Source organism: Pongo pygmaeus, chromosome 2, assembly GCF_028885625.2.
Source record: "Pongo pygmaeus isolate AG05252 chromosome 2, NHGRI_mPonPyg2-v2.0_pri, whole genome shotgun sequence".
Lineage (NCBI taxonomy): Eukaryota > Metazoa > Chordata > Mammalia > Primates > Hominidae > Pongo > Pongo pygmaeus.
Window position 1 is genome coordinate 115,693,514 of NC_085930.1, and position 19,286 is coordinate 115,712,799.

At 56.0% G+C, this 19,286-nt stretch overlaps 1 protein-coding gene across 5 annotated transcripts; it reads right to left on the reverse strand.

Annotated features, from left to right (window-relative positions):
- Nucleotides 1-67: 67 nt before the first annotated feature.
- On the reverse strand, nucleotides 68-19,286 carry VILL (villin like). 5 transcript variants are annotated; one of them, XM_054481266.2, is made up of 20 exons: nucleotides 19,033-19,286; nucleotides 13,513-13,658; nucleotides 13,273-13,347; nucleotides 12,779-12,984; nucleotides 11,406-11,514; nucleotides 10,062-10,172; nucleotides 9,565-9,764; nucleotides 9,082-9,160; nucleotides 8,886-8,984; nucleotides 8,204-8,342; nucleotides 7,791-7,891; nucleotides 5,631-5,768; nucleotides 5,364-5,522; nucleotides 4,661-4,840; nucleotides 3,924-4,069; nucleotides 2,850-2,994; nucleotides 1,274-1,456; nucleotides 996-1,067; nucleotides 548-799; nucleotides 68-310 (listed from the first exon to the last, which is right to left on the reverse strand). In XM_054481266.2, the coding sequence occupies exons 2-20, from the start codon at nucleotides 13,570-13,572 to the stop codon at nucleotides 197-199; spliced, it is 2,568 nt and encodes an 855-aa protein (XP_054337241.1). In that variant the 5' UTR covers nucleotides 13,573-13,658; nucleotides 19,033-19,286; the 3' UTR covers nucleotides 68-196. The 5 variants fall into 5 exon arrangements, with proteins under 5 accessions (XP_054337241.1, XP_054337240.1, XP_054337242.1 ...); XM_054481265.2 differs by lacking the exon at nucleotides 19,033-19,286 and adding an exon at nucleotides 16,415-16,470; XM_054481267.2 differs by lacking the exon at nucleotides 19,033-19,286 and adding an exon at nucleotides 16,078-16,116.

Below are 19,286 nucleotides of genomic sequence, written 5' to 3' on the forward strand. Positions count from 1 at the left end.
GAGGCCCCTTCCCCTGAGGTGGACCTGCTGAATGGCCCAGGCTTGAAAGCACGCATACCACACCTTGTATGGGCTGCCTGCTTTTACTGACAAGCAGAGGATGACCAGAAGCCTCTGAGGGGAGTGGAAGCAGGGCCTCCCCAGCATTGTAGGTATGTTGGGGTCGAGGGGATGGGGCAGTCGAGAGGGCTTGGGTTCAGAAGAAGCCCAGCTGCTTTTTCTCCTGCCGCTGCCTCCACGTGGCCATGCTGTAGAATTCCTCCTTGGATTTCCCAAAGATGTCTTGGAAGTCAGAGTCTGAGAGATAGAACTGGGCAGGGGAGAGAGGGGGAGGTACAGGGGAGGGTGTCATCTGAGCCCAGAATCCTGCCCCACTCAGTAGTGTCATCCAGGGCTTGGGACTCCCGCATCTGTTTGCCCACCACCCCAGCTAGAAGACACATCTCCTGGGGCAGTTGCCCACTGCCCGCCACCAGTGGATCCTGCCCTGGGCTCCTCCTGCTCAGTGTCAGATGCACTAGTGCTGGGGCAGTGAGTGGGTGCCCACCTCCCTGCGGGCAGGGTCCACGCCCTCTGGCAGGTCCTCAACGGCCTGGTGCATCAGTTGTTCCCGGCGCAGGCCCCCGTTGATCGTGGCGCTGGTGCTGCTGACGGAGCTGCTGGTTCTGCTGCCACCCGACTTGGGGCTTCGCACCAGCTCATTCTCTGAGCCGTCCTGGGAGCCCTTGAGGGCCTGCAGGGCCACGGCACCTGCCCTGCCATTGCCCGGCCATCTGGATAGCCGGAAGTTGTTGACTTCCTGTCCAGAGAGGAGCCTCAGGCTGGGGAAGATGGGGAATCAGTAGCCCACAGGGAGGCTGCACTGAACCCACAGGCCTCTTGGCTCCAACTTTAGCCCCTCCCACCTACCAGGGCCTGGCATTTCCCCTGCCCATCGGGACCATGCCGTCGGAGCCCAGGCCACTGTGGGGAAGGCTAGGGCCCCCAGGACTCACTGCTGTTATCTCAGAGATGGTTGATGCTGCTGCCGGGCTGCCATCCACCACTTCCTTGTGGGACGGGTGGCTCTGGAGCAAGAATTGGGGCAAGTATCAGGGCCAGGGCAGGAGGAGGGGGCACCAATGGGACACAGGAGGGGCCTGAGGACAAGACCAGGTCTCTTGCACACACTGGCGATCCCCAGCCAGGGCAGTGCCTCCTCATTCCATCGGCCCAGGTCAGGCTCCTCTCCCCCAAAATTAGGGTGGGGCTGGGGGTTTCAGGCCTCACTTACAGTCCACTTGTAGGGGTCCCAAGTGAAGAACCATCCAGTGAAGGTGGGAGGCTCGTGGCCCTGCTTGACCAGCACGATGGGTGTGGCCGGGCTCCTCCCTGCTGGGTGGGTCTTCAGGTACTCCTGGCCCCAGGCCACCGCCTCCTTCCACTCACTCGCAGCTTCCCCAAGCCACAGGAAGATCTGGGCCACAGAGGGGGCCTGGCCTCGGGCAGGTGGAGGGGCTGCCCAGAGCTGACCCCTTCCTGTCCACTCCCTGTCCCGTTGTCCCAGACAGAACCCCACATACACATCCCTGGCCAAGCAGACACACCCAGCAAGGGGCTGTACCCACACACCCGTGAACACACGAGAAGGTCACAGGAATGCAGGCATACATGCACACACACATTCAATCCACACATTTTTTTTTTCTTGCATGATTTACCTGGAGATCAATCCACAAATACTTATTGAGCACCTACTGTGTGCCGGGCATTGATCTAGGCTTTGGGGAGTCAACAATGAAAGAAAATGGACAAAAATCCCTGCCCTTATAGAGCTTTCATGAGAGAGCAAGTCACATGTATGTCTGGAGGAAAAGTGTCCTAACCAGAAGAAACAACCAGTGTAAAAGCCCTGAGGTGGCCGTGTGCCCGGCATGTTCAGAGAACACAAAGAGGCCGTTGTGGCTGCAGCAGAAACAGTGAGTGGGGAGTAGGGGGAAATTGGGTCAAAGAGTTGGGGCTGGCCAGGTCACGTAGGGCTGTGGTAAGAGCTCTGGGTTTGTTCTGAGTGAGATGGGAGCACACAGCTTCATCACCAATTCAAACAGTGCTGCAGACACGGCCCCACAGAGATACAGAGAACACACATTATTGCAGCTTACACAGACACACAGTCATCCATCGCCACACAGCCAGACAACAAACCATAGCCACACACTGTCATCCACTGTTGTCAGACACAGAGCTGCATGCAAACACAACAGTGCTTGTTTACACAGCCATGCACACCCGGCCAGTTATACCACCGTGCACAGAAACACAGACCCACAAACACACCCATCCATCATTTGCCCACAGCCAGTCATGGTCTTGCTCACAGACACATTTTCACCAGTTGCCACTGGTCTGGCCAGTTCTAGCATCACGTGACCTCACAGTCACTGACAAAGTGTCACACACAGGTGCACGAAGGCAAACACTCACACCAAACCACACACATGAATGATGCGATTGGGCATTCCACTCACAGTCACTCATGCAGCACCGACACATGCTCAGCCGCAGGCACTGTCGCTGGAGCCACACATAGTATCATAAGGCACACAGGGCCACACACAACTGCAAACATGGTCTTAGTTACCCCTGAGTTCCAACACACTCCTAGTCTCCCAGAGTCTCACTGCTGCCACCTGGTGACGCACACTCATCCATGGTCTCATATGCACCGCAATACAACTGCTCAGTGACAGGGTCAGACTCACCCACAGCCCTGTGTACAGAGGCAGATGGCTAGATACACACACACCCAGTTACACAAACAGAGACACACCCCCGTTCACAGCCCCACCAGGCAGGGATGGCCACCTTACCTCCTGCCAGGTGTCCAGTAACATGATGTCATACTTGTCCAGGTCCTCCTGGCTGAAGAACACCACTTCTGCGAGGACCAGGCAGCCCATGTGGCTGGAGCACTCAAACAGTCGTGGCTGGAAGCTAGGGACCTCCTCAGGGAGCCTGGCCAGCACGGACAGCAAGGCTGTGAGCCACCCAGAGGGGCACCCCAGCCCATGGCACAAGTGCCCCACCCCAGGGGGTTGGGAAGCCACTTCTCAGGAGTGGGAGCCCTGGGCCCTCCTCTGAGCCCCGTGGTTCACTCCCTGAGCACTCTGCTCTGCTCTGGGTGCAGGATCCCTCTCTGCTCATGGAGAAAGCTCTCGCCCCACCCAGCTGTGATGCAAAGTGCCCCATGAATTTCCCTAGGAGAGGGCTGCAGGGGAAGGGGAGGGCCTGAGCTGGAGTCTCGCCCTCCCTGGGATAGGAGGAGCTCCTCAGCCCACCCCTGGCAGAGAGTAGGTCTCCGGCTCAAAGTGGAAGGAGGGAAGCCAGGCTGGGAGAAGGGGACGAGAGTACTGAGCTCAGGAGAATTGTGGGGAGTGCAGCACATAAGCCAAGCCCCACAGGCAGACCAAGAGCGACCAGGACTCAGCTCCCTCCTCCCCTTGAGGCCTCACTCCTACCTCCTACACACACCCTGTCCACTTACACACCACACACACAACACCCCGAATACACCTGTTCTTGCACATCCACACGCACTGTATACCCACACATCATATGACACTGTATACACACACACTGGGCACCGTGATCCCTGAGGACTGTAGGGTGGGGAAGGGTGCTTTGTCCCTGCTGGCAGGGAGGGGATGCTGCCAGCAGAGGTCGCCACTGCCCCTACCCTCCCCAGCATCTTCGAGACCCAAGTTACCCAGGCCTGGGAGTGAAGCGCGGGCTGTACTCGTGGGAGCCTCTGTGAGTGGGAAGCTGAGAGTCCTTGGTTCTAGTCTTGTCTCGCCAGCTCTCTGTGTGAATCCCAGTCACCCACCCTCCTCTCTGGGCCTCAATTCCTCCTCTGGGTAAGAACACTCTCCTCCCAACCCTGTTACCTCTTGTTGCTGGGGTAGGGGGCCCGGCCTCCCAGGGCCTCCCAGAAGTGGGGAGGCTCCTGACCCTCCAGCACCGTTTCCTCGTTCTTCCTGGAAATGACAGTGACCACCACCCGTGCCATCTCACGCTGATCACCATTACAGCCCTAGCAGGCAAAGAGATGGCTCAGGCCCTGCACAAGGAGGGGCCTTCACCTCCGGCCCACATCCCATTCACAGGGTGTATGAGGTGGGGCTGGGCCCAAGTCACAGGAGGCCTAAGCTGACAGCAGGACACCGGTGAACAAGGCATCTTCCTCACCCTCCAGGCCTGTGTCCCCAGCTGATCTGGATCACAGGGTCTGGGACCCTCACAGGGTCCAGAGCATGGGATAGGAGGCCCCCAGGCTTAGAGGGTCAGTCATAGTTTATGCTGAAAATTAGAGAAAACTCCAGCAAACTGGCATAGGCCTCCCCTTTTCCCAAGAGACCTGGGAAGGGACATGCCCTGTGCTCCAGGCAGTAAGGAGGGGAGGCGGCCTGGGCCTGGCTCTGACCTGTGGACTCTCAGGTCCAACTGTCACTTTGTAACTTTCCCCAAGTTCTAGAGGGGACACTGTGGCTTCTTCCCCTCCCCATTCCCCCCATCGGCCTATCTGAGGCTGGACTCAAAGTCTGCATCCCCTGTGGAGAGGACCCACCCCCAGCCTGGCACCACTACATCTGGGCATGAGTCAAGTGGTCAGTGCTGTGGGTACCTTCCCAAACCAGAGGTAGCAGACGCTGGCTGTGACCAGCAAGAAGATGTCACTGGAGTTGAAGGATGAGGCACGGGCTGGCACCTCCACGGTCCTGGTGTTGTGGCTGTCGGTGCCTTGCACTTGGAAAAGCCTTGTGGTGGATGCTGACTGCCCCTTTCCATGGTGCCCAGCTCTCTCCTATAGGAGAGCAAGGCCTCAGGCTGGGCAAGGGCTCCCAGGGGCGCCTTCCTGTCCCAGTGTGGGACATATTGCCTCAGAGCTCAGGGACCCTTGCTTGAAGCCACCAAGGCCCTCACTGGTGATTTCACATGAGGAGTACAGGACCCTCTAAGTGTGGAGTGCAGGAATCCCATCAGTCTGGGACAGGGACAGACCCTTTCTAAATGGACCTTTCCCCCCATCTCTGAGTGGTCGGGGCATGGGTGCTCAGGCCTTGGAGGTGGAAAGTGGGGACCAGGTTTGCTAGTGTGCAGCCCCTGGCTCCCTTTCAACTTAAATTCCTCATCTGGCTTTGGGGCTGGGGAGGGAAACTCAGGCAGGGGCCAACCTTGGAGCTCCTGGGCCTTGGACAAGCTCTGGGAAATTAGGGGATGATAAGCAGGCCCCAGGCCCAAAGAGAAGGTGCTTAGAAGTGTGTGGGGGGGCCATGGCCCATACAGAACTGGGCAGGCTGTGGCCAGAGTGGCAAGGTGAGACCTACCTGGAAGATCACCAGCTGGCCCTGGAAGATGGCGAGGAAGTGGGGGGGCTCGCTGCCCATGGTCACATGCTCCTGTACTAGGGCGCCACCATACATGACATCTAGCTCCTCAGCGTTGCTGTTCAGGGCCTCAATCTCATCTGCAGTGGCCTGGTGGCCCTGCAGGTAGGGGCAGTGAGTGAGGGCCTGGCCCAGCTCTCACATTTCACTCCCAGAGCCCAGCCCTTGGGCTTTAAGGTAAGTGCAGCCTCCCTCAGGCTGGCGCACCTGCCATAGGTACAGCATGTACTGGACACGGGCCAGCCTCTGGTATGTGTAGAGCACAAGGTAGCAGTTGCCTGCACACAGCTGTCCGTGACGCTTGGGGTCCACGGGCTGCCTGTGTAAGTCCTGGATGCACCACACCTGGGGAATAAGGGACCAATGGGCACAGGTGGCTGCTCTTCCTGAACCAGCCCACCCATCCTGCACCCAACTGGAAAGCTCTCCCCAGCCTCCGAGGCCTTCCTCATCCACGCAGGCCAGGGGCCCACCCTCAGCTCCAGGCCCATTCTGGGCCTTGTGCTGGGCTTTGTACAAGGATCTGCAGGTGACCCTTTCCCTATGGACCCCTGAAACCCACCACACTTGGGAGATGGGCCCAATCCCAGCCACCTGCCCAGCCCTGGTCCCAACCCCACCAGCCACAACCCTGGTTAGGGGCAGTTCAGTCCCCTCCCAGCTGCTCGCTGCTCAGGCCAGGGCAACAGAAGCCGGGCGGAAAGGGAAGCCTTGGAGCTCTTGAATGAATTCCCTTTTTTCAAGTGTCATTTAGAAAACACAAAGCCTGTTCAAAGACTGAAGGGGAAACACTGCCTCACATCTGTCAGTGTAGCAGTGTAGTTTCTTCTTCCTGTGGGTGGCAGAGACTGGAGCCAGGCGGACTCTGGTCAAATCCCAGGTAGGCCCTGTGTTGGCAGTGACATTGTTCTAAGCTTCGGGCCTTTCCCACCTGTATACTGGGGATGATGACGCCTCCCTTACCTCACCTCTGCACGGCAGGAGACAATGCCTGGGTGTCCTTTCCCACACTGACCCTGACAGTTGTCCCTGGGGAGCTGACCTCCAGACCAGAGCAGCCAGAGCCCTGTCTTTCACAAAAGTGGCTGACTTGACTACAGGCCACCTAACGGTGGCACTTACCGGGCAGCCAGGACCCCTGGCTCAGGCCCTGTCTCTGCCTGCCTGTCCACTGCCTGCCAGGAGGGATCCTGTCCCTGACTTTGTGCTCGGCACCTGAGTCCCAGGGCTCTCTTTCCCTCCATCCCTCGCCTTTCTCTCTGCTTTCCTGTCTCCCTCTCCCACTGTCTGGCTCTCTGTCTCTCTCTGTGTATCCCATCTATCACTGACCCTCCTTCTCTTCTCCCTGTACCCCATCTCTCTCTGTTCTTCCTCCACCCCACCTCCTCCTCCCTACCCTCTGCCTCCTCCTCATCCTCTGTCCTTCCCAGTCTTTTCTTCTCTGTCTCTCTTTGTGCTTCTTCCCTGTCTTCCTCTTTCCCTGTCTCCCCCTTCTTCCCCCTTGCCCCATCTCCTCCTCTCTCAGTCTCTTCCCACTCATCGCTTCTGTCCATCCATATCAGGGCAAAGGAAGAAGGAAATCTTGCCTTTTCTCTGACCTCCACCTACCTCGAGAACTAGGACCCCTCGCATAGGACCAGCAGTTCTGTTCCCACAAGACCACAGGATCTCCACATCAGCCTTGGGGACAGATGGGACCACAGTTTCTGACCCCACTTTATTTAAAAACTAGGGCCTAAAAAATTCAGGGCTCTGCCTAGGGGGTCAGCCAACAAGTCAAGACACAACCACACCCTCCACAGAGCCTGGAAGTGGCCCTCAACCCCTGCATCTCGCAGGACACTGAGCTGAGACCACATGAGTGGTTGACAGTGTATGGGTGTGAATTGGGGTTGGGTGTGTGGGGCTGTAATTGATTATGTGTGATCATGTGTCTGTGTTGGTGTGTCTTTGTGGATTGATGGTCGTGTGTGACTGTGGTCATGTCTGATGTAGTTTTTGCAGCTTCGTATTTGTGGTTGTGTACTTGGCTGTGATTATGTGCAATTACAAGGTGTGAGTATGTGTGTCTGTATAAGCATATGTTTGATTTTGTCCTACATGTGACTACAGGGCGAATTTAAGTGTCCAAGTGTTACTGTACTGTGTGTCTGTGTTGTGTGAGTGCCCGTGGCTGTGTATGATTAGGCGTGACTATGTATGAACTGCCTGCTAGGAGAGTATGTAAATGTACACGTGTCCCTTTGTGTCCCTGATTGTGTGTGGATGTGCACCTGGGTCACTTTAGATAGCAGTCATACCGTTTACCTGTAGGCAAAGCTTACCTCCGTGTGCCCATCTTCCCCCAGCTAACCCAGTACCCCTCACCTCCACCTTCCCGGAGCCGTCGTCCACCATCCTGAGCTGGGCCGCTAACTTAGGCTGGGTGTGCAGCTTGCCCACGTCCAGCTTTACATGAATCGATTTATCTGAAGGGGGGACAGTAGGCGTCAGTGGCGCCCTCTGCCCCCCCCCACACACCATCTCCGCCCCGCCCACTCCTCAACCATCCCTCCAAGATTCCAGGTCCCGCCGCGTCCTCCGCAGCCCACGCCCCTTTCCTCATCCTGAGAAGGTTCTGTTCCGCCCCGTGCAGACTAGGCCCCGCCCCCTCCGGCCCCGCCCCGCCCGCTCACCCATCCCGCCGAGTTGCCGGTTCCTGCCAGGCCCCGCCCCCGCCAGTCCCGCCCCGCCCCCGTCAGCCCCGCCCCGCCCCCGTCAGCCCCGCCCCGTCCGCTCACCCCTCCCGCCGAGCTTCTGGTTCCTGCTCCGCTTCTCAGACCAAGTCCGGAAGAGCTGCTTGAACGCGGCCGACTCGGCGCCGTCGTTCACCACCTCCACGTTGGTGTAGGTCGGGTAGCCCTTGGCCTGGATGAAGCCCTAGGGCGGAAGGCATCGTCAGTCCTAAGACCCTGAGAATCCACTGCCCCACTGCCGCTCCTGGGGACCTACCGCTCTGGGACAGCCGAGCTCCAAGAAGCGTTAATTAACCGAGCTCATGACCCACTTAGCAAATTGACTCTGTCACCACCGACTTCTCTGAGGTCCCTGAGGGCAGGCAGGGCCCCCTTAGTCCAGGCCTCGTGCAGGACAGGCCATGTCAACCCTCACGGACCCCAGACAGAGCCCTGTCTCCTCCCCAGCCCCACCCTCAGAAAGCGGGGCCGCCCAGTCAGTAGAGCCCCAGACCTGAAGGCAGGGCCACGTGCCCCTTTTACACATGGTTTCTCAGAGGCCACCTGGTCTTCACTCTCAGGGCTCCCAGGGCAGGGCTACCTCCCCTTTAAGACTCCAGCATAGGATTTCCCAACTCAAACTCTAGGGGAGGGCTGATTCCTCCCTTAGACCCCATGGCAGCGCTGCCTCCCCACTCAGACCCCAGGGCAGTGCTCTGTTCCTCTCAGACAGAGCCCCAGGGCTCACCACAGCCCGGCTGAAGGCAGCCTTTCTCTCCTGGAGGCTAGACATGCGTCCCTGCCACACATAGATCTTGAAGCCACCCTGGTCCAGGATGTAGAAGTTCTGGGAGCAAGGGTGGGGCTGGTCAGTAGGTGGTCCAGACTGGGCTGGGGTTGTGGATGGGGAAGGATGCAAGTAGCTGGGGCCAGGCCTTCCTCACCTCCTCCTGCAGCAGGTCCTGGGTCAGTGGGGGGGTCGCCAACTCCAGGACCACCAGGTCTTTGCCCTTCTCACAGACACTGGGGGGACAGGAACCCAGGAGTGGCCAGCCCAGCCCCTCCCTGATCTGTCTCCACTCCAGCCCCTCTTAGGACCCCACCCCAGCCCCTCAGAGACAGAAGGCATGGGGGCTGGAGCCCTGAGTTGTAGTCTTGACTTTTACTGCAGCCTTGCTGTGGAGCTTTAGGCAGCTCCCTGGCCCTGGCAGGGCGCCACAGTCCCCCTGTATGTACAGTAGGTTTCTCAGCAAGGCAGCCACACGCCATGGAATAGTACAGGTTGGACCTATGGTCCACATGACCTGTCCCAGAAACCCAGCAGCCTTTGCTGGAGGGCTTTCTAGAGATGCCGTGTTATTGCAGCAGTGATGGACACGGAGTCCTGGACTGTCCCACCCACCCCTGCCCACCCCAAGGGTACTCACTGGTACAGGCGAACATTGGCCTTCTGCAGCTGGTTGATATCCTTGCTGGGCATGGCAGCACGCAGGCTGCCCACCCTGCGGCCCAGCACAGCCTCCATGATCTGCATGAGGTCCGGGGCTTTGGCCTCATCATCCACCACACCAATCTGTGCACGACCACCACGTTCCCTGTCCCGCAGGCTGTAGGTCAAGGCCAGCCCCTGCAGGAGAGGACCTGGCAGTCAGGGTGTCACCAGTGTGCCCTCTCACAGCACAGATTTCTCCTGTCACTGCTCAGCTCCCAGAGGCTGATGGGGAGAAGGGCTGATGTCCCCTCATCCTGGCATCCAGGGGGACACCAACAATGCAGGGTCTGAACTCAGCTTGTAACTCGTAGACGTTTCTTGGGTTGTAGCAGAGAGCCAAGCCCAACTCTTTGGGTGGCCAGAGGATGGGCACCTGGAGGACCATTCCCCGCCCAAGCCCCGTACTCCCCAGTTCCTTGGGCAGACACTGACCCGAGCCTTCTCAGAAATGCTGGTCTTGGACCCATTCCACTGAATCATCATCTTGCCTAGGTCCAGCAGGAAAATGTCACCCTTATTAAAGCTGTTCCAGGAGAGCTCCACCTGCCAGAGCCAGGGAGGGAGACAGGGTGTCATACCACAAGCATCCGCTAGAGGGGAGCGTAGCTGGGATGTGTCACGTGTGCATGAAGCTGTATGCAAACGGTGTACGTATGCATGTGTGACTGTAGATAATGCTGCATTTCACAGGGTGTACACAACTTATGACACTTCTCACTCAGTGCATGTCTGTTGCTGTACATGTGTACATGTACACATGTATACAGGTGGGGTGTATCTGTTTATCTTTTGTGTGTGTGTGCATATACACACGTATGTATGTGGGGACATCACATGTGAATAAGTGTGCGTGCTCATGGTGACAGTGAATACCTATGGATGAAGATAGTCTCCAAACAGACACACTTTTGAGAGTAAAAGGGAGTACTTTAGATAATTATGCCAGGATAATAGGAGAAACATGGGGCTTCATGGTGTCCCTGAATGACCAGAGATGTATGGTCACTGGGTCTGTGGGTGACATGCAGAGCCCATGTGGGATTGTCTCTGTGTCACAGGCTGCCTATGCAGACTCACTTGCATACCTCAAGGGTTACCATTCACACTGTAGACGTTGTACACCTGAATGTTCATTACACCAAATTCTGGCCAGATGGCAGCAAAATATTTTGTTCTAACAAAACCAGTATTTTCCTGTAATTTCCTGACAGATGGAAGAAAGGGGCACTGTTCTGATTTGCACAAGGGCACTATATGGACCAGAGGAGCACCCGGGGAAAACAGTGGGAGACAGTGTGTGTGCATATGGGTGACAATGACAATGTGTGTGAGAGAGTGTGAGGTTATGCACCACCTCTCACTGTGCTGCTAACAAGGACCATTCACAGGTGCCATATCATCTGCCCCATCTGCCCAAGTTCTTTTTTTGTTTCAGAGACAGTGTCTTTCTCTGTCACCCAAGCTGCTGGAGTACAGTGGTGTCATCATGAATCACTCCTGGGCTCAGGCGATCCTCCTGCCTCAGCCTCCCAAGTAGCTGTGCCCAAGTTCTCAATATGTCCATGAGACAGACGCAGAAACAAAAGGTCCGGGGAGCAGTGGCAGAAATGGGGCTAGAAGCCTGGTGTCCTCTCTGTTCTCCTCATTCCAGACCATCTGGGAATGCTGACAGCTCCTTGTTCCCCACACCCCCAGCCAATTTCCAACTTCCTTATACCTCAGTACACCCAGTCTGAGCTGAGTCCAGAGGTCAAGAGGCTCCTCTGGCAGCCTCACCTCAGTGGCAGACACGTGCTTCCTCCCTTTGATGTGCAGCAGTCGCTGGATGTTGAACAAGTTGGTCTCCACATGCTTGAGGTCAGATGCTAGGCCTCCCTTCCTGTAGCTGAGGTGGGAATAGCAGGAGGGTATACACATTCTGTGTATATAAGAACACAGACTGCCATGTGCACGAATGACTGCAGATGTGAGCACGTGCACATATGTGCCTGCTTCATACATGCACTGGAGTCTGTGTGAACACATGTATGTATAAGTACATGGGTGCACACACAGGGCATGAGTGTGCATTCATTTCCATGGGTAGTGCACTTCCATGTGTAGTCATGTGGACACATGCATATATGTGTACATGTACATACGGGGCACACTGTGTATTTGTTTATCCCTGTAAGTCTAGATGGTGAGTGCATGAAAGTGGGCAACAGCATATATGTGTGTAGGTGAACATGGATATTCACACATGTCCATCTATAGGTGGACATACATGAGGGTGGTGTTTCTGCATCTGTGCATATGCTTGTGTGCATGTGTTCATGTATATGCTATATGCCTATATAGGTTCAACTGTATGAAATGGAAATGATCAAATAGCAGCAATTTCCTATATTTCCAAATATATTGCAAGTGTTAATTTAAAACACCTGTGAAGCAATTTACAGCGAAAGATATATTCCTACCAGCACAGTAACATAAAAGCAAACTCAAAACAACATTGGTGTCTGCTCCTAGGTATATACCAAGGGAAATGAAAACATTTGTCCGCACAAAAACTTGTATATGAATGTTCATAAAAACAGATTCATAGCAGCCAAAAAGTGGAAACAACCCAAATGTCCATTAAGTGATGAATGGATAAATAAAATGTAGTATATTCATAAAATGCAATATTACTTCGTAATAAAAAGAAGTAATAACACATGCTACAACATGGATAAACCTTGAAAACAGTGTGTTAAAGCAAAAAGAGCCCATCAGGGAAGACCATTTGTTGAATGATTCTATTTCTATGACATGTCCGAAAGAGGCAAATGTATAGACAAAGTAGATGAGTAGTTGCCTAGGGCAGGTGATGGGGGTGTTGGAGGGAAATGGGGAGTGATGGCAAAGGCGTATGGGGCTTCTTTTTAGGGTGATGAAAATGTTCTAAAATTGTGGTGATGGTTGCACACAACTGTTAAAAATCACTGACACGTATGTGTACTTTAAATGGGTGAATCGTATGGCGTATGAGTTGTATCTCAATAAAGGTGTTACCCAACCCCTCCCGGCTTTCCCCATTCAGGGATGTGGACGATGGCCATCCCGACTGCCCCAGCCTAGGCACCGCCTCCGCGGCTCGGTCCTGCCCCGGCCGCCCCCGCACTCACATGATTCCGGGGCGGAAGTAGCTGCAGAAGCAGTCGGACTCGTGGGCCTGCGCCTCGCGGTGCAGCACGGTCTGGCCCCGCAGCTCGTCCTGTAGGCGCTGCTGGAAGGCCTCCGCAGCGCCCTGCGCTTCCGCACCCGCCTGCTTCCCGACCCAGTAGTGCAGGTCGCTGGACGCCCCCTGCGTGGCCTTCGGGCTCTGGGGGACCTAGGGTCCGGGTGTTTGTGTATATGTGTTGCGGGGAAGGCGGAGGTGCGGGTGGAGAAGGGGAGGATGTACCAAAGGCCATGGGGAGATGCTAGGCGGGGGCTTCCGCGGAGATCAGGAAGTGGGAGGGCAGGGCTAAGAAGCCTCAACGGCAACCGCCCCCTTGTGGGATGTGATTCTCTGGCTCTCAACTTGCCGCTTCCCAGGGCAGAGTTTATGTCTGTGCCTCAGTCTCCCCAGTGCTGGGCCATGTCACCCCTCTCAGACAGACTTCCCCAAGCGACTCACGTGGAGGATGACATAGCAGTGTTCCTCAAAAAAGTTCCCGTAAGCCCCCTCAGGTACCGGCACCATCTTCCGGTTCTGGGAGAGGAGAGTTCCCTGTAACAACTCAGGAGGCCCCTACCTATGACACCCGCTGGGGTGGGGTGGAAGAGGACGCTCTGAGTTGGGGGCGGGAGAAGCCTGGTGTGGAAAACCCCACGCTCTTCCATGTTACCAACTCTCCTATCTGGTCGTGCCTCTCACCTCAGAGATCCATATGTGGAGGCCTCCCTGCATGCCTGGGAGGCCCTTGCTGATGTCCATCGTAGGCCAGGCAGGAATATGGGACCACACAAGGAACAAGAGCCAGAGTTCTCAGGCTGGAGACCGACACCTGGCTACCTGTACAACTTCATTATAGAACATGACTTTTATTAGGAGGGCTCTGTAAACACACAAATGTCAGCACGCAGACTATGAAGACTCACAGATTCTGCAGCAAGTGACAGGCTCAGCTGATATGAGTGGGTTGGGCAGATTAGGCATAAACACTTGACAATTTTTTTTCCCAGTTTTTTCGAGACAGGGTCTTGCTCTGTCACCTAGCTTACAGTGCATGATTCAAACACACTTCACTGCAACCTCCACCTCCTGGGTTCAAGTGATCCTCCTGCTTCAGTTGACAAATTCTTGAAACAGAGCTGAACTCTGTATAAACACAGGCTCTGCAAACAGCCACAGGCTCTGCAAATAGCGATTTAGCTTGCTCGAGTCTGTGCTCTGTGGTTCTGTGTGTGCACAGGAGGGAGAGAATGAGAGGGCAGTGAATGACAGTGACATGGAATGAGAAGTACCTGGGGGAAGGAAGGGACCCTCACTTCTGTCGATTTTGTTATGTCTTGGCACTTCATATTCAATTACCTGAGGCTTCCCTGCACCACTCCTTCAGAAACCTGTGTGTGAGGTTTGGTCCAAAAGTCACTTCTTTCTGAATCTCTCACTCATGGTGACCCTGGTGTGTTAGTCCTTCCCTCCTCCCCCTCCATTCCCACTGTGTCTTATCAATAGCAGGAACACCCTTGGCTCCAGGCAGAACAAGGTGAGGGGACAGAGTTACAGAATCAGGTGTGGCACAATAGATGGCATAGAGTGGCTCACATTCCTTACACCTTTGTCAGGGCCCCTGGTTTGGCCCTGGTGAGTTCACAGTACACTGTGGCAACACCCAATGTGTAGCCAAAGAAATGTGGTGGGAGCGGAGGAGGCTGTGGGGCGGGGGACGGGGGGGCAGAGTGGGCTGTCCTTCTAGGGGGTTAGAGCTGGGTCCGTCACAGCTCACAGCTCCTCCAGACACCCTATGGAAACCATAGAATGGTTGTTGGCTATGGTCTCCCTCACCAGAGCAGCAGATTCCTGAAGGCAGGGGTTTGTCCTCTTGTTTACTGTGGGATCCCAGCTGCCTGGCCCCCAGCAGGTACTCGGTAAGTAGTTGTTGAATGAGTGAAGTGCGCTGCCCTGCGACTGGACTGAGTGAAAATGAATGGAGAAGGGAGCTGTCCGTGCACCCTAATTGCCCCAAGAACTGTTGCCACAGTTGATGGCCTGTTGGTGTGACAATGACATGAGTGACAGGCAGACATAGTGGCCATGAAAAGGTGATCTCAAGCAACAGAAAACGTGAAGACATTGGGTGACAAGCAGGATGTCCACCAGTGGTGGCCCCGTAGAAGGACACTGAGTAATAGGCAGAAATAGTGACCAGTGACAGTTACCAGAGGCCCAGGCAGGCAGTGACCAGAGGTGCAGACAGAAACTGTGAGCTGTAGCTCATGGAAGAGTACAACATGGTGACAGAGGGCCAGAAAGATTACTGGATGGCCTCAGAACAGTGTCAACCAGGGCACATGGGGGACAGGAAAGTCAAACTGGCAGCCAGAAAGTTGGGACTCAGCTGGTGTCACTGGGAGAGGCAGCATCGCCCCCAGGGGGCCGGGAGCCTGTCTGATATCCAGCCCCAGCCCGTAGAGCCAAACCCTCAGCCACCAGGGCTGAGGTCCCACTCCCATGGCACCTGTGTTCACTCTCTTTCACCTGGACTCCAGGGAGGAATGGGTGCTCAAAGATTGGGGGCCTCCTCCCTCCCCACAGTGCCACCTCCAGCCTCCCAAGCCCTCCTGCCCTCTTTCCTCAGGGGAACCCCCCACAGTGCCCCCTCCAGCCTCCCAAACCCTCCTGCCCTCTTTCCTCTGGGGAACTCCCTTTCACCACCTTCCCAAGTGGGAACCCTCCTATCCCTGGTCCTCTCCCTCCTCCTAGAAGCCCTCCTTCTCTTCCCTGGGGGCGCACTTCCTCCACTCAGGGCCCCTTTCTCTTCCGGATGCCCAATTCCTTCCCTCGTTTCCCTTTCTCTCCCCATGCCCCACGCCTCCCCTTTTCCAGGGTTTCCCTCTGTCCCCACTGGGTGCCCCTGCCTCCCCCGGCTCTTCCTTCTCCCCCCTGATTTCCCCTCTCCCCTGGGATCCTTCCCTTTTTCTCCCATTTTTCCTCCCCAGGCACCTCCTCCTTTCCCAGTTCCCTGTCTTCCCCTACACCCCTCCCTCTCTCCCTCCCCACCCTCCTCCCCAGGTCTTCCCTTCTCTTCCCCAGGCTCCCCTCTCTTTCCTGGGGCACTCCCTACCCCCTTCACACACCCCCTCTTCTCTCCCCCTGCCCCTCATGTCCCTGGGTGCCTCCTCTCTCCTCGCCCTCTCCCTCCTCCAGTGCCTCTTTCTTTCCCTACAGGAGCCCTTCCTTCTTTTGTGGGTACCTTTGAAGGGAGCCCGAGATTACCTTGCCCAGCTTCCATGGAGCAGAGAGTGGTGCTGCCCTCTAGAGTGAGGGGAAAGGAGGATGGGGCTGGGGTTGGGGGCAGGCACACTGAATCTGTGGGCCACGGACTTCCCTGCCCATCTACAAAATCCGCCACTTTCTTCCCCTTGGGCTGCCGGCCACAGCTGCCCTGCCCCATCAGTGTTTTCACCTTCTGGGCTGCTGCCGCCTCCCAATTCTGCCGCCGAGGCTCTGTGACCCTGAGCCCTGGGACCCTATGCTCTATGCCCTTGACTTGAATAGCCCACTCTGCCCCACTGGTTCCCTGGAACTCCCCCCACTCTCTGCCCAGGCCTACCTGCTGGAAACTGCTCCCGCGCCTTCGCCCTGCCTGTGGGCAGTGCTGGGCCTGGCACGGGGCCAGTCTCTGCCTCCCTACTCCTGGCCCCCGCCACTGTAACTCAATCCTAGCTCCTGCCCTGCAGGACACACCCCACCACACAGCGCTCAGCGGGCTGGGCATTCACTTAGTCAGTCAGTCAACAAATATCGAGCAAGCCGTCTGGGGACCAGCGCCCTCCCCAGGGCTATGGTTAGGTCTCCCAGGTCTCACTGCCTGGGTACCAGTGGCCAGAGAGAGCAGGGGATGGAGGCCTGGACTGGACTAAGAGGTGGGGTGTGGAAGATACTGGGATTTCCTTCTCTGAAGTACTAGATGGGCCCCTGATCCCTCACCCGGGGTGGTGGGCTCCCCCTGGACCAAGAGGGCCAGGCCACTCCAGCAAACTTTAGGAGGAAGTAGGACCAAGGCTGGGGGCTGTGGGCTCAGGCTCTGTGAGACCCAGCTCACTTCAGGAGGGGAAGGTGGTCAGGGCTCCCTCTAGATATTTCTGCTGTCCCTACCCAAATGGGAGCTCACTGCCTGGCACAGCCCTCCTCAGGGAACCCTGATACCCATCATGGCAGAGGCCAGTCCAGCTCTTGCGGCGAAGACACCTCTCCCTCACCTCAGCTGCCACCCCACTGCCACTCCACTGCCACTCCCCTGCCACTCTCTCTCTCTCACTGTGGGGTGGAGGGGCTGCAAATAGGGCCTTCCAGAAACTCCAGGGGCACAGCCTCCTCTTGGCGGCTTAGGGCCTCAGTCCCAGCCAAGGCCCAGCCAACATGGGCCATCCCATCAAAGCCACGCTGCTAAAGCCTGCCCACTGCCCAAGACCCTCTCCCTGTGTTCAGTCTTCACCCCACAAAAGTCTCTGTTACAGGGGTCCGGGGACTTGGGGACTCGGGGACAGTCTGTGCCCAGCAAGACCTACAGCTAGTGTGTGACTGTGTTTAACAGACACAATGCAGGGTCCCTGTGTGTGAAGGGATGCCTGTGTCACAGGCACTTGGCTCGTCCCCATGTGTGCCATTGTCTGTCCAACCTCATGTGTGTGCCTGTGTCCTGGCATGCCTGTCTAATCCCCACTTGGGACAGGGACCCTGTCTGTGACAGTGGCAGTGTGTTCGCTGCACCTGTGCATACCTGTTTCCCTGTCCCTTTTTGTCCCTGTGCCCAGGAAGACTCTGTGTTCTCACTTCTTCCCACCGACTCTTCCCCCATCTCCCCTCAGCCCACCCGCTCTGTTGGTTCTTGAATTCCCTGGCAATAGCTCTTTCCTAAGTCACCAATGCCCGCTCTCAACCAAGCGGCAGTCAGTTCAGTCACCATTGTTCCTGCCCTCTCACTCCACCCGTCTCCTTCAGGCCTCTAAATGGCAGCAGGTGCAGAGCTCAAGCCTTCACTCCTGTTTGTTTTCTAGTTTCCTTCCCAGTTCCAGTCTGAAGGCTGCAAATAGCATGGAAATGCCAGTGTCTCCCTGACCCAACTCCCCCGAACCTTGCCCCAGCCTAAGTCTCCATCTTCCGTCTGGTCACATCTCTCCCAGCACGTTTGGCCTCACACTTAACATTGCCTCAGGCCCCTCCCAGATCTACCCTCTCTGAGCCCCAGGAACATGTTCAGTGTGAACATCCAGAGGGTGCTTAGGCCCCAAACCTGGAGTTGCCCTGGTTTCTCTCTCCCCCAAGCCACTGGCCCATTGGTGGCTGGTTCATGGTGGATCCTGGGCCTGCCCCTCCCTTTCACGCCTCCTGCCTGCTCCGGAGCCAGCCTCCCTCTGTGTCTCTGTGCCTGCCTGGCCGCTACGGCCATCCTCCCACAGTAGCCAGAGGGATCTTTTTTCCTAAGGTTTAAAAAATTGTGGTAAAATATAAAAAATCTTTTTTTCACAAGATTTAAAAAATTGTAGTAAAATATACTTAAAATTTACCATTGTATCCCCTTTTTATTTATGTATTTATTTGAGGCAGAGTTTTGCTCTTGTTGCCCAGGCTGGAGTGCAATGGCACGATCTTGGCTCACTGCAGCCTCCGCCTCCCGGGTTCAAGTGATTCTCCTGCCTCAGTCCCCTGAGTAGCTGGGATTACAGGCATGCACCACCACACCCGGCTAATTTTGTATTTTTAGTAGAGATGGGGTTTCACTATGTTGGTCAGGCTGGTCGCGAACTCATGACCTCCAGCGATCCACCAGCCTCAGCCTCCCAAAGTGTTGGGATTACAGGCGTAAGCCACCACGCCCGGCCTGTATCCACTTTTAAGTATACGGTTCTGTGGTGTTAAGGACGCTCATATTGTTGTGCAACCACTGCCACCATTTCCAGAACTCTTTCATCTTACAAAACTGAAACTCTTCAACTCTGCACCCATTAAACATAGACTCCCCATTACCCCCAGCCCCTTGCAACCACCATGCTATTTTCTGTCTATGATTTTGACTAACTAGAGGGAAAATTCAACCTCAGAATTTAACCATAAACCTGCTCACATCACCCCCCTCTCCAAACCTTCCAGTGGCTTCCACTAAAACTGGGATGAAACTCTCAACGGCCGTTCCCGGCTGCCTCTCCCATCACTCTTCCCATGGCTCACTGTGAATATGATTCCTTGTGTCCCTTGAAGACGCCCAGGTCGTTGTCTGCAGACCTTTGCACTGCAGGCTTCTCTGCTTGGAAGCCCCACTCTCTATCTTCCCTTAGCTGCTCCTTTACTGCATTTAGGTCCCAGCCAAAATGGCAGCCCTGCAGAGGGCCCTTCCCACCCTCCTTAGCCACAGCAGTCTCCCTCCTCAGACATCACCACTTTCCTCATCGTGGTGCTCCAAGAAGCTGGTCTCCTTGCTAAGT

Coding starts and splice junctions, on each gene's coding strand:
- VILL (XM_054481266.2), bottom strand. CDS start 13,572: ATGGACATCAGCAAGGGCCTCCCAGGCATGCAGGGAGGCCTCCACATA. Junction 10,173..11,405: donor AGCACGTGTCTGCCACTGAG/GTGAGGCTGCCA, acceptor TGGCTCTGGCAG/GTGGAGCTCTCCTGGAACAG. Junction 311..547: donor TGGACCCTGCCCGCAGGGAG/GTGGGCACCCAC, acceptor TCCCCTGCCCAG/TTCTATCTCTCAGACTCTGA.